The 13,090-nt window shown below is 53.2% G+C and overlaps 1 protein-coding gene across 1 annotated transcript; it reads left to right on the top strand.

Moving 5' to 3' along the window:
• Nucleotides 1-2,074: 2,074 nt before the first annotated feature.
• ADAR (adenosine deaminase, RNA-specific) lies at nt 2,075-12,598 on the top strand. The gene is made up of 14 exons (XM_009084946.1): nt 2,075-3,138; nt 5,244-5,430; nt 5,718-5,869; nt 6,239-6,380; nt 6,566-6,783; nt 6,997-7,153; nt 8,011-8,182; nt 8,741-8,834; nt 10,062-10,190; nt 10,274-10,407; nt 10,868-11,050; nt 11,457-11,569; nt 11,997-12,124; nt 12,355-12,598. The coding sequence occupies exons 1-14, from the start codon at nt 2,402-2,404 to the stop codon at nt 12,596-12,598; spliced, it is 2,790 nt and encodes a 929-aa protein (XP_009083194.1). The 5' UTR covers nt 2,075-2,401.
• Nucleotides 12,599-13,090: the final 492 nt, after the last annotated feature.

Here is a 13,090-nt window from a genome sequence, read left to right as displayed (position 1 = left end):
GGGAAACGAAACCGAAACGGGCGCTCGCAGCCATCTTACCGTGCGCTCCGGCCGGGACACGTGTCTCGGGGCCTCCTGGTTCCCTTTGTTTCCTCTCTAAATCGTTTGGTGTGAAGAGGCTGAGGTAAGAATGTGTTTTCCACCCCTGCCAAGCTTGGGGGACGCTTGCACAAGCAGAGAGGCTCCCCCGGGGGGGGGGGGGGGGGGCCCCCCCGGGCCCGAGTGCGGTACGAGGGTGTTCGTGGAGTTGTGTAGTGAAAGGGAAGTTCGAGGTGTGCGTGGTGAGGAGCTCTGTAAAGGTGAGACTTGCACGGGAAGGGACAATAGGTGCCTAGAAGGTCACAGGGAACAGTGAGTGTCATGTTTCGTGTCCTTATCCTCTGTTTCCCCAGCCAGCTGTGCTCAAAGAACCAGAATATATCCTGTGCCGGGTTCTTTGTGCTTAAAAAAGTGTAGTAAAGGCTCAGTCCTGTGTGCTGCGCCCCAGAGGTTGCGCAGCTCTGTGTGACAGGTGAAATTTGGGCTGCAGCCCGGAAAACCATGACGCCCCCTTGCCAGTTGTTCACCTATCCGGTTTCCTGGCAGGTTATCACCTTCCTACCCCTGTGCTGTGAGGCTTTACCTCTGCAGGTCACAGGAAGACACAGACACTTGGGCTTTCAGGCTAGTTTGGTCTTGAACCTGAAGGTGTTTGCAGGGCTGTGGTAGCTCTGTCCGGTGTGACCATGTGAGCCACTTCAGCTCCTTGTGCGGCTCTACCTCATCTCCTCATGCTGCTTCACCTTGTGCCCTTTCCATTCACCTCCTCATGCTCTTCACCTCTTCATGGCCTCTTCCCCTCCTCATACTCCACCTCCCCTCACCTCGTGCCCTTTCATCTGCTCCCCCACCTTCTCCTTCACCTCCCCTCCTCATGCCCCTTCCCCTGCTCATGCTCCTTCACCTCCTCCTTTGCATCTTTCTGCCCCTTCTCCTCCTCCTGCTCCCATTTCTCAGCATGCAAAGTAGGTCTGAGATAGTTCTCTCCCTTGGGACAGAGGAGTGGAGCTCACTCTGTTCTGCAGCACGTCCTGAACAGATCTGGCCCTGTGCTGGAATCGAGTCCAGCAGGAGCAGAGAGCCTGTCAAAGCTTCTCATGGTCAACTTCACCTGCTGCTTTGGGGCTGCTGGTTCTGTTTGTGTTTACATGAGGCATTTAGACTCCTAGAAAAGCAGAGAACAGGATGGACGGGACAGAGGAGTGGAGCTCACTCTGTTCTGCAGCACGTCCTGAACAGATCTGGCCCTGTGCTGGAATCGAGTCCAGCAGGAGCAGAGAGCCTGTCAAAGCTTCTCATGGTCAACTTCACCTGCTGCTTTGGGGCTGCTGGTTCTGTTTGTGTTTACATGAGGCATTTAGACTCCTAGAAAAGCAGAGAACAGGATGGACAAGGAGAAGGTGCTCAAAATGTTCCAGCAGAAACTGTTCAGTTCAAACTGCACTAGAGAATTGTGTCCTTATGTGAATCCCTCCTGAACTCCTGTGTTTTCTGTCCTCAGGGCTGGAGAAGGAGAAGGTGCTCAAAATGTTCCAGCAGCAGAGAAACTGTTCAAACTGCACTAGAGAATCGTGTCCTTATGTGAATCCCTCCTGAACTCCTGTGTTTTCTGTCCTCAGGGCTGGAGAGTGAGGAGTGAGCTGCAGCCCTCCTGGCCCCCCTCATGCCTCAGCACTGAGCTATGAGCAGAGGCACTGGCAGAGGCAGAAGCTCGTGTCTTCCCTGGGCAAGGCGCTGCCCCAGCACTCACCGAGGGACTTTTTACCGCCCTCAGACCCCCCACGGAACTAACCAGGAAACCTTTTCACACCAGGCAGCAGAGCAGGACGCCGAGTGGCAGAGACCCCGGGAGGAGGCACGTGGCAGAGGTGGGAGAGCTGGAGCAGCCCCTGCAGGGAGGTGCCAGCGTGGCTGCAGCAGGGCCCGAGGCTGGAGGTTCCCCAGCCAAACCCCCTGGGCTGAGGCTTCACCGGGTCACGTCCCTCCGCAGTTCCAGTGGCTGGAGAGGGGGGGGAGAGAGCCTGACACCATCAGGCTCAACTTTCAGAGGCTCTCTCTGACTGGGCAAGACTGTGAGCAAGAAATCCTGAGTATTTTCAGGCAGCTCGGGGAGGGAAAGACCTGCACAGTTCATGTACTCGCACGGAAGCTCAAAACTCACAAGAAAGAGATCAATCGTGTCTTGTACAAACTCCTCAGGGAAGGCAAATTGCACAAAGGGGGAGAGATACCACCTCTGTGGAGGATTGCCAGTCCCAGCTCGGGGAGGGAGAGAAGCCCTGCTGAGCACAGCACCAGCTGCACAGACCCTGCTGGGGAGGACAGAGCGGAGAGGAGTGTGCTTGGCTTGGGGGACACAGACATGGCTGAGACCAAGGAGAAGATCTGCAACTACTTGTTCAGTGTGGCAGAGACAACAGCTCTCAATCTGGCCAAGAACATTGGGTTTACCAGGGCCAAGGACGTTAATGCCTTTCTCAGTGCCCTGGAGAAGTTGGGAGATGTCCACAAGCAGAACACGACTCCCCCCAGGTGGTCTCTGACAGACAGGAAACGTGAGCGGATGCAGATGAGGCTGAAGGCCAGTGCAGCAGTACAGGTGGTGAATCCCACACCTCCTGAGGCAGCTGGTCCCCCTTCCTCTGGCTCTCCCTGTCCCCAGGAGGTGGCTGAGGCTTCCCCAGCAGCAATGGCATTGAGAGGGGAAGGGGTAGAAAACAGACAAAGGCCTTTGGGACCACCTGCCCAGGGAGATGGCAATGACACGCAAGTGGCTGTGCCCGAGGACATTAAGCCTGAATTCGCCAGCTTGAGTAATTATGATAACTCAGAGAATGGCAAATGGGCCACAGATGACATCCCAGATAACCTGAACACTATCAACAAGCAGCCTGAGGAGTCAGAACGCATTATGAACTCCCAGTGCTCCCCCAGTTATGCCGCCCAGTTCGACACTGCTTTGCTCTGCACACCTGTGGAGAAGCTGATGGCTTGTCAGGAGAAAAACCCTGTGAGTGGTCTCACTGAGTATTCCCAGTACACTTACCAGCACTGTGAGTTTACCATGCTGGAGCAGAGTGGGCCCTCTCATGAGCCAAGGTAAGGAAATGTCTTACATCCCCATAGCTCTTCTTGTTTGCAGTGATCTAAGTTCACTTACTCAGCTCTGCCCTGAATTGGACAAGCTCAATAATGTTTCTTTCATTTCAGAAGGATTGGCCTAGTTGATTATTTGCATCAGCTTAAAAATAAAACAAGGCTAAGACTTCACCCCACTTTGGGCAACTCTGCACCTCATTCTGAGCAGCAAAGATAGGATTGATCTCTTCACTAGGTCCTGTCTCATTTAACCAGTTGCCTTTCAGTTTGATGGGGGAAACTGATACTTCTAAGCCATCTCTCAAATGTGTTCTCACCCTGGAAGTGGTGTAGAGAGAGCCCAGAACCATGTTTGGGTGCAGGTGTCTGGGGTGAGCTGAGGTGACTCTGCTCTGGGGGTTTCTCTGGTGCAGATTCCATGAGCAGAGCTCATACCATGGCACTGGAGTCTGCAGAGTCAGTCCCTGGAGTCCTCCTTTCCCTGGCAGAGTCCTGAGCACCAGTGAGACAGTGAAAGGCACCACATGTGCCACTCTGGAACTTGTCAATAGATCCACTAGACAGGAAAATTGGCCTCATTTCTCAAGATGATGTTCTAGGGGTTTATTTGGATTGTTTTAAGGAGGGATCTGAATGGATTCAGCCCCAACATCCTCCCCAGATCTGGTTTGGCCCATTCTGCTTGGAAGCAGGTTTCCAAGGCTGGAGGATGGAAGAGGAGCTTTGTTTGTTAGAGTTCACAGGAAGCAGAGAGACAGAAACATCAAATGCAAGAGATGTATGTGAGGTGACACCTCCCTGGGGTGGTGTGAATGCCCTGGGCAGCCAGGGAGGAGTGACCCCAAATGACCAGAGCAGATGGAACAGTGTAGACTGCTTTTGAGCTTCCTTACTCCTGGGCAGGAGCCACAGCTGAACTGCTCACTGCAATACAGCCAGTCCCTGTTCCTGGCAATCCACCCTGATTCTTCAGAACAAAATCTGGAGCTGCTCCTCTGGAAATGCAATCAAATGAGGTCCAGACACAGTGCTATTCCCTTGCTGCTGGTCTGGAGCTGCTCCTCTAGAAGTGTAATGAAATGAGGTCCAGACACAGTGCTGTTCCCTTGCTGCTGGTCCAGATCTGGGTCCTCTTGGCAAGAAAGACCTTGAGGGGCTAGAGAGTGTCCAGGGAAGGGAATGGAGCTAGGAAAGGAGCTGGAGAACTCCTGAGGGAGCTGGGAGTGCTCAGCCTGGAGAAAAAGAGTCTCAGGGAGAACCTCATTGCTCTCTACAACTCGATGACAGGAGGGTGGAGCAGGTGGGGTCAGGCTCTGCTCCTAGGTGACAGAACAAGAGGAAACGGCCTCAAGCTGCACCAGGGGAGGCTCAGGTTGGACATCAGGAAGAATTTGTCCATGCAGAGGACTGTCAGGTGTTGGAAGGGGCTGTCCAGGGAGATGGTGGAGTCACCATCCCTGGAGGAGTTTGAGACACAATTGGACATGGCACTCAGTGCTGACAAGGTGGTGATGGACAGGCTGAGGAAGTTGGGGCTGTTCAGCCTGAAGAAGAGGAGACTGCGTGGAGACCTCAGAGCACCTTTTCAGTATCTGAAGGGGCTACAAGGGAGCCAGGGAGGGGCTCTTTGTTAGGAACTGCAGTGATAGGACAAGGGGAATTGGATTCAAACTGAAGGAGTGGAAGTTTAGCTTGGAGATTAGAAAACTAAAGTTTTTTTCCTGTGAGGGTGGTGAGACACTGGCACAGGTTGCCCAGGGACGTGGTAGCTGCCCCGACCCTGGCAGTGTTCAGGGCCAGGTTGGATGAGTTCTTGAACATTCTGATCTAGTGAGGAGGTGTCCCTGCCCAGGGCAGGGGGTTGGAACTAGATGATCTGTAATGTCCATTCCAACCCTTAAATTCAATGGGATACAGGTTGGACTTGATGATCTCAGAGGACTTTTCCAACCTCTGTGACTCTGTGTTGTGGCCTTCTGCACACAGCAATGTGTGGTTTTGCTCTCCCAGCCAGAAACTGGTTGTTCTCCCTTGAATTCCAAGGGACTCTGAGACCAACCACACCTCTGCCTCTTGCCTTACCTCTCTGGTTCTCTCCTCCCAAGGTTTAAGTTCCAGGCAGTGATCAATGGGCGCAAGTTTCCTGCAGCAGAGGGTGCGAGCAAGAAACTGGCCAAGCAGGAGGCAGCAGCCAATGCCATGAAGGTCCTGATGAGTGAAGCAGAGAATGGAAGGCACAGTGGAATTAAATGTGAAGAGCCATTTCCCTCTGACAGATCTGAACCAGAACTGGTGAGTCCTGTTTTCTTTGCTTGTGAGGCTGCTCAGACACTATCAGAGTGTGTTAAGGGGTTGGAATAGACCTTATAGATCATCTAGTCCCAACACAGGGACAACACATACCAGAGCAGGTTGCTCAAGGCTTGATCCAGCCTGGAATGAACACTGCCAGAGCTGGGGCACCCAGAGCCTCCCTGGACAACCTGGCACAGTGTCGCACCACCCTCACAGGGAAAACTTCTTCCTAATACCTAACCACTGTTAGACTGACACTGCTTCCCTCCCTCTCCTTGCCGTAGCCTTCGCAGCCGGAGCCGTTGCCTGCAGCAGCTCAGCTCAGCCTCCTTCCTGGGAAGCATCCCATCAGCATCCTCATGGAGTATGGGCAGAAATCAGGGAACATAGTTGAATTCCAGCTGCTGGCTCAGGAGGGCCCACCCCATGATCCTAGGTATGTCAGCTCTGGGGAGGAGAGAAACCTTTCTTCGCTGTCCTTCCCCCTCAGCCCACATCTCTGGACTCAGCCCTGGGCTGAGTGTTCCTCTTGTCCCAGGGTTCCAGGCATGGCTCCTCCAGGACATCTGCCTCCAGAAAGAGACCCAAAGCAATGCCCTTTCTCTCTCCTGTTTCTTGTGCCAGAGCAGGAGCAGGTTCCAGTCCTATACCCTCCCTGGTGCTGCTGTGCTGGGAGTGTGTAGGCCCGTTGTGGTAGATTTCAATTGGAGATATCCCAGAAGGATTGAAGTGGGAAATGGGGATAATAACCAGATGGAGATATACCTATGGTTAACATTTTTCATGTGCTATAATGTCCTGTCAGGTTCAGCTACTGTGTGAAAATGGGTGACCAAATTTTCCCTGCTGTGGTAGGAAACAGCAAGAAAGGAGCAAAGCAAATGGCAGCAGAACTTGCTGTGAAGATTCTGTCCGGAGAGTCTGTACCCCATGTCTTGCCTGAACAGGTACAAAGAGCTTCTTACAAGACCCAAAGTTTTTGGGTTGGGTGTTCACCCTCCTTTTTCCTCCTGTTCCACTGGATTTCCAAGGCCACCTGCTGGCTCTGGCAGGGGCTTCCTGCTGCTCTTGGCCTGTGGTAAATCCACCTGCTCAATGTTTAACAGCCTTCTCCTGTCTCACTCCTCTCCAGCCTTTTGTGAAGCCCCACAGTGACCAGTCCATGCACAGCTGTGGGCTAGGGGTCTCCACTCCAGATGAATCTAAGGTGGTGAAGGCAAAGGGTGTTGGGGAGCTCATCAAGTACCTCAATGTCAACCCTATCAGTGGCCTGCTGGAATATGCTCGTTCCAATGGCTTTGCTGCAGAGTTCAAACTTGTTGACCAGTCAGGACCTCCCCATAACCCCAAGTAAGTCTCTGCATCTGGCCAGGAGGACATTTTGCACTGCTGCTGTTGTCCTGGAGAAAGGGCAGAGCTCAAAATTGCTGCTGCAGTTTGAGATGGCAACAGGACGAGCTGCTGCTTGTGCCAAACCTCATGTCTGGAGAGCAATAAGCTCCCTCTGCTGCCCTCTCACTCTCCAGCAGACTGAAACCCACAGGTTTCTTCGTTTCTTTGTAGGTTTATCTATCAGGCAAAGGTTGGAGGCCGCTGGTTCCCAGCTGTGACTGCACACAGCAAGAAACAGGGCAAGCAGGAGGCAGCTGATGCAGCACTCAGGGTCCTGATCGGGGAGTCGGAGAAGATGGAGCGCATGGAAGGGATGAACATCACTGAGGCAAGTCCTGTTCTGCCACAGAGGATTATCCTGTCTGCCTCCTTTCAGTCCAGCAGAAAGATGCCTTCAAGATCAGCTGTGGTGTCTCTGTTCCCTGGAGGTGTAGATAAGCTGACAGTGGTTTTCCTGAAGTGGGTTAGATGTTTCCTCAGGGCACAGCAGACTCTTCCCTCCTGCTGCCTCTGCTTGAGGGCTAAATTATCCTCAGGTTCTTCCACAAGCTACTGAAATGTGTCCTGTGGTAGAGTAAGGACATGTTAATCCTTAATTTTGTGACTTTTTTTATTGCTCCTTCCAAATTCCTGTAAAAATTGTGCTCAGAAAAGTCATGCATGAGCCAAGAGCAAAGCCCTGGTTGTGCCAGGGTGGCTGTCCCAGGCCTGGACTGCTCTAAATCACACTTGGAGTGTTGTGATCTCTGGAACTGCACAGCTGAGCACAGCAGCTGGGGCTCTGAATTGCAGAGCCATCAGGGAGGATTTGTCAGTCAGCACTGCTGGAGGAGGTGAGTTGGGCTGCAATGGGAGTTGACTCTGCACTCTCCTCATGGGCAGAATTCCTCCAAAGGACGGACAGATTTCCTTGGCTGAGGGAACAGGCAGGATGGGTTTGTTTCTTTTCACTGAGGGTTTTCCCTAGTACTCTCAGCCTGTGTCTCTGATGAGGCCAAAGCAGAACTCAAAGCACTGGACAAGAGCTTCACCCACCCCTTGGCACAGAACTCTGTGATCAACCCCAAACTGCACTGCCCAAAGCTCATGTTTCCTGTGCTCTGCCTTCTGCTGTGCTTCAGCTTAGCTCCTTCTTGAGCCGTGTGGTTGTATGAGCTGCTGAGGGTGTGTTGTGTCCCCTGGCAGCTCCCTGTGAGTGGCAGCACCCTGCACGACCAGCTGGCCATGCTGAGCCACCAGCGCTTCAACGGCCTCACCGCTCGCATCCAGCACAGCCTCCTGGGCCGCAAGATCCTGGCTGCCATCATCATGAGGAGGGCACAGAAGGGCCTGGGCGTGGTGGTCAGCATTGGCACAGGTATGGACAGCTGCCTCCAGCTCGCTCTGAGCTCACTTCCATGCTAGATTCCCTGTCAGCCACGGCTCAGGAGTGGCTGTTGCTGACAGCTCCTTCAGAGAGGGCACAGAGTGTTCCCAGGGCTCATGTGGTGTCACAAATGATCTGGTTAGAGAGGGGAGAGCAAAGGGAATGTGCCTGAAGCTACGTTGCTCTTAATCTTTGCTTGCACTGCTGCCTGCTAGTGTGTGCATCAGAGCAGAACAGAACACGATCCCTCAGCTTCTTCCAGCTGTGTGTGCCTTTTCTCCTTGCTTAACTGCCACACTCCTAGCAGCAACGTAGAAGGGAGGGGACAGAGCCCCTAAACCCATCTCTGCTGACCCTAAAGTGGTGTGTCTCTTTGGCCCTTGATTTTCCTAACTGCTTGGATCAGGGTGATGATTTAATAGCCAGGATGCTGCTGCTCAGCAGCACAAAGAAGTGAGACTTGATGCAAGATGAGCCCTTCCCTCTGTCTCTGAAGCTGTGTCTTGACTTTGACACTTGCCCTGGTATCTGTCTATGTCTTTCTTTCAGGGAATCGTTGTGTGAAAGGAGAAGAGCTGAGCTTGAAGGGAGAGACAGTGAATGATTGTCATGCAGAAATCATTGCTCGAAGAGGCTTTGTGAGGTGAGAAAAGGGAAACCCAAAGGCACAGGAGAGGGACCTGGCAGGAGGTCCTGATCCATTCTGAAGGGGTATAGCTGAAACAGTTCCTTGCTGTGCTGAGAGATGTTCCTCTCACACTGTGTTGTTAAACAGAGGGAAGGGATTTCTGACAAGAAGGGTCCAATGGTGCCCAAGTTAGAACCAAACAGGAGACTCATCAGGAGCCCAAGGGCTGCGTCTGATGTACTTAGAATGAAGCCTCCTGCTGAGGCTGCTGGGGCTCAGGGCACTCTCCAGCCTGAGCACAGGTCCCTTCCTGGGTCTGGGTGTGGAAGGATTCGGGCAAACACACTGCATGGTTTGCCTTGATAAGTCAGCAATATTTTTTCAGGGCTTGGAAAGGGTTTTTTTCCACCTAAACTGCAGATTTCTCTGTATAAACATCCACTGTGGCACTTGGGAGTTTGTAGAAACTGAAGCGAGGTGAAGCAGGGCTGCCTGGTTCCTGTCTGCCCTTCAGTTCTGACAGCACAGCCAACTGCTGCCTTCAAGCCTTCAGTGCTGCCTCTGTGCTTTCCTCAGCACGGGAAGGTGTTGAGGGCAGGTCCCTGGGAAGTGATGAATCAGGATTGTGTCTTGCTGACTGTCTGTCTCAGCTGTTAGTCTTGACAGCAGTGGCAGCTCTGGCACAGCAGAGCCTGTCAGTGAGCTCCTCCTCTCCTCCTCAAATCAGTCCCTGCACAGGCTCTGCTCGAGGGCTCTCTGGGAAGCTGCAGTTGTTCTTTAGTCCTTGATGCTGTGTTGGTTTTTCCCTGGCCAGAGGCAGCCATAAAAGTCTCTGTCATTGTAAACAGATCATGGGCTTGTGCTAATGATATCACTTGAGTTCAGCTGCCTGTGGGGCTGTTTATCCTTAATGCCAACTTGGTGCTGACTAAAGGTGCTGGTTTAACAACCCTGAAGGATCAGGTGCTGGCAAGCAGCAGCCAGCCAGGCTCCTTCCCCCCCTGCTGCCAGCACTTCCCTCTGGGCACAACACTGCTTTGCCACCATGTCCTCTCAAAGAATCTGCTGGATTTCTGCCCTTTTTGTGCATCAAGCCCTGTTTGGTGGCGGAGGATGCTTGGGAAGCCAAGGCCTCTGCTCTGCCATGCAGCAGGAGCAGGTGACATGGGTCCTGCCTGTCGACTGCCTGTCCCCTTGTCTGGGGAGCAGAGCAGCCTTATGACAGGCTGGTGTTATTTTCAGGTTTCTCTACAGTGAGTTGATGAAGTATGACCCATCTAATCCTTCCTCTGCAGAGGAGAGCATTTTAGAGCCAGCAGGAGGGAACAGACTCAGAATCAAGAGCAATGTCACCTTTCACCTCTATGTCAGGTTTGTGGGCAGGGAGAGAGTGCCAACTGCCACAGCCCTGGCTGTGTCCTGGCAGTGCTAACCAGGGAGGGTTTGTTTTCTAGCACAGCACCATGTGGAGATGGAGCCCTCTTTGACAAATCCTGCAGTGACCAGGCAGGCGTGGTGGGAGAAGCCCAGCACCAGCCCCTCTTCGAGAACCCCAAGCAAGGCAAACTGCGCACCAAGGTGGAGAACGGTGAGAGAATCCTCCCTGCACCGTGGGGTGACCCCAGTCCCCTCCTCTGAGCTCTCCTGGGGCTCCAGAGCTTCCTTCCCCTTCTCTGCGTGGTGCTCGTGGAGTTTGAAGCATTCAGGACCCAAAGGAAGTAGGTGGAAGGGTGTTAGAGGGTCCCTTTCCCTCCCTAGCTCTGCCATGCTCACCGGAGCACAGATGGAGTTTGCTGCAAAGGTGCTGTGTCTCTGCTTTCCCTTTTTGAGCAGTTTCCTTCTCCCTTTCAAGCCCAGTTTCATTCTGCTTCAGTGTGTCGAACATGACTCGTCTGTACTCAATACTGAGTGCCAAATTGTTCCCCAAACCTGGTGTCAGACTCCAGAGGTCACTCTGGATATCCAGAAGTTTCTGTGCAGTTGCTGATGGGGTTTTGATTTCTTGACTATCTGACTGTATAGCAAAGCTTTCTTCTTCTCTGGTGCAGGGGAAGGTACCATTCCTGTGGAGTCCAGTGACATTGTGCCCACGTGGGATGGGATCCAGCACGGGGAGAGACTCCGAACCATGTCCTGCAGTGACAAAATCCTGCGCTGGAACGTTCTTGGCTTGCAAGGGGCATTGCTGTCACACTTCCTGGAGCCAGTTTACCTCAGCTCTGTCACCCTGGGTACGAGACCTCTGTCCTTTCAGGGCTGGGGTGGCACAACTGGGCTGCAGCAACACCTCCCTCCCCTGTGTGGTGGCAGTTTGTGTGTGGAGGCTGCAGAGTAACAGACTGAAATGTCATTCTTGGCAGAGCTGTTTGGAAGTGAAAAGGGAGTCTGTGGATTTCATGCTGTGGGTGGAGTGGGTTTCTCTCCAAGATTCTGGATTTTCAGGAGGCACATGTGATCTGGGAGGGTGAGACAGAAACTGTTTGTGCCTTTGGTGAGAAGTGTTGCAGGAAAACTGTATCTGACACACCCAGGGGACACATAGCTATGCTGATCCACAGGCTTTCAGGTTCTCAGGGCTTGGCCACTCCATCACCTGTGCTGTCCTGTTTCCTAACACCTTCACCTCTGCCTCCTCAGGTTACCTGTACAGTCAGGGTCACTTGACCCGAGCCATCTGCTGCCGCGTGGCGAGGGATGGGAGCACACTGCAGGCAAAGCTCCAGGCTCCATATCACATCAACCATCCTGAGGTACTGCAGCTGTGGCACCTTTCTGTCCCCCATTCCTCTGTCTCTGGGTTTGGGGGTCCCTAAGGTGCTCTGCAGGGGATCACCAGGCAGCAGGGGCGAGAGTTAATGACCAGAATCATGGGATATTATGAGTTGGAAGGGCCCTATGAGGTCTCACCAAATCCAACTCCTGGCACTGCACAGGACAACCCTAAGAACTGCCCCAACCCCAAGAACTGCCCTGTGTCACCTCATGGTTTGGGTGTTACTGGCAATGTCTTGGGCTGGGAAAAAAGACACTGGAGTTACCCCAGTAGCCTTCAGCTTAGCAAGAACCTCATCCTTGCCACTCTGAGGATTTTGGGATGAGCTGAGCCTGTGGGAGATGGAAGGGGTGAGAGGCCTGCACAGCAGGATGAGGTTCAGGAACCCTCTTGCTGTGCCTCAGGTGGGGCGAGTCAGCGTGTACGACTCGGCCAGGCAGACAGGCAAAACGAAGGAGTCCTCAGTGAATTGGTGTCTTGCTGATGAAAGCGAAGTTGAAGTCTTGGATGGCACCAAAGGGAAAGTAGATGGGTAAGAAGAGCCTTTCCTGACACTGCTTTTCTGTTTGGGGAAAGGGGGGCAGGAGGGAGGAATTTCTGATGGATGTGAACAAGCACTCCTGAAGGAAAACAAAGCACTGCCCAACCTGGACCCTGCTGGGCCCAGAGCTCCCTCTTTGTGGGCTTCTCCCTTAGCCTCCTGCTCCTCTTGGCTTTGCTGAGTGTCACACCCCTCACTGCTGCCTTTGTCTTCCCTCTCAGCCCGAAGCTGGAGGTGTCTCGTGTGTCCAAGAGGGAAATGTTCGCCCTGTTCCAGCGACTCAGTGCCAGGCACGACCGCCCAGACCTGCTGAGCCTCTCGGTGTACTCAGATGCCAAGGAGGCAGCCACGGAGTACCAGGCAGCCAAGCAGTGCTTCTTCAGCACCCTGGAGGAGCTGAGCTATGGCAGCTGGATCCGCAAACCCCAGGAGGAGGAGACTTTCTCTGTCCCTGAGGCACAGTGAAGCGCCCTGCGAGGTGTGGGGGTGAGTGTGCACAGGTGTGTGCATGGCTGTGCTCATCCTCCTTTCACCACCTTCTCTTTGGAGTGGAGTGAGGAGTGTGCAGCAGTTCCCTGTAGGCCTGGCTGCCTGCTCCTCAGCCCTTTTTAAAACATGCATGTAAAGGATTCTCCTTTTTTTAAGCCAGGGCAGACTCAGTCCCCGTTTGCTTTTATAGTTCTGTCTCCCTGTTTTTGTTTGAAAAGAAGGCACAAGAAACCAGAGAGATTCTCAGACTGTGTGAGCTTGAAACCTTTGGACCGTGCACTGCACATCCCTCTGGCAGGTTTTGAGGCAAATCTTCTCTTTTGAGAAAAAAATAACAACCCAACTGCCTGGCTGGTTTTCCATGTCTCTGCTGGAAGGTGGCTGCAGCCTGGCCGAGCTGGGACACGGACTGACCTCTGCAAGGCACAGCAGGACCCGTGTAACATTCCCATTAATAACAAAAATTTC

Source organism: Acanthisitta chloris, unplaced genomic scaffold, assembly GCF_000695815.1.
Source record: "Acanthisitta chloris isolate BGI_N310 unplaced genomic scaffold, ASM69581v1 scaffold23811, whole genome shotgun sequence".
Taxonomy (NCBI): domain Eukaryota; kingdom Metazoa; phylum Chordata; class Aves; order Passeriformes; family Acanthisittidae; genus Acanthisitta; species Acanthisitta chloris.
This window is presented reverse-complemented; position numbering and strand designations above follow the sequence as displayed.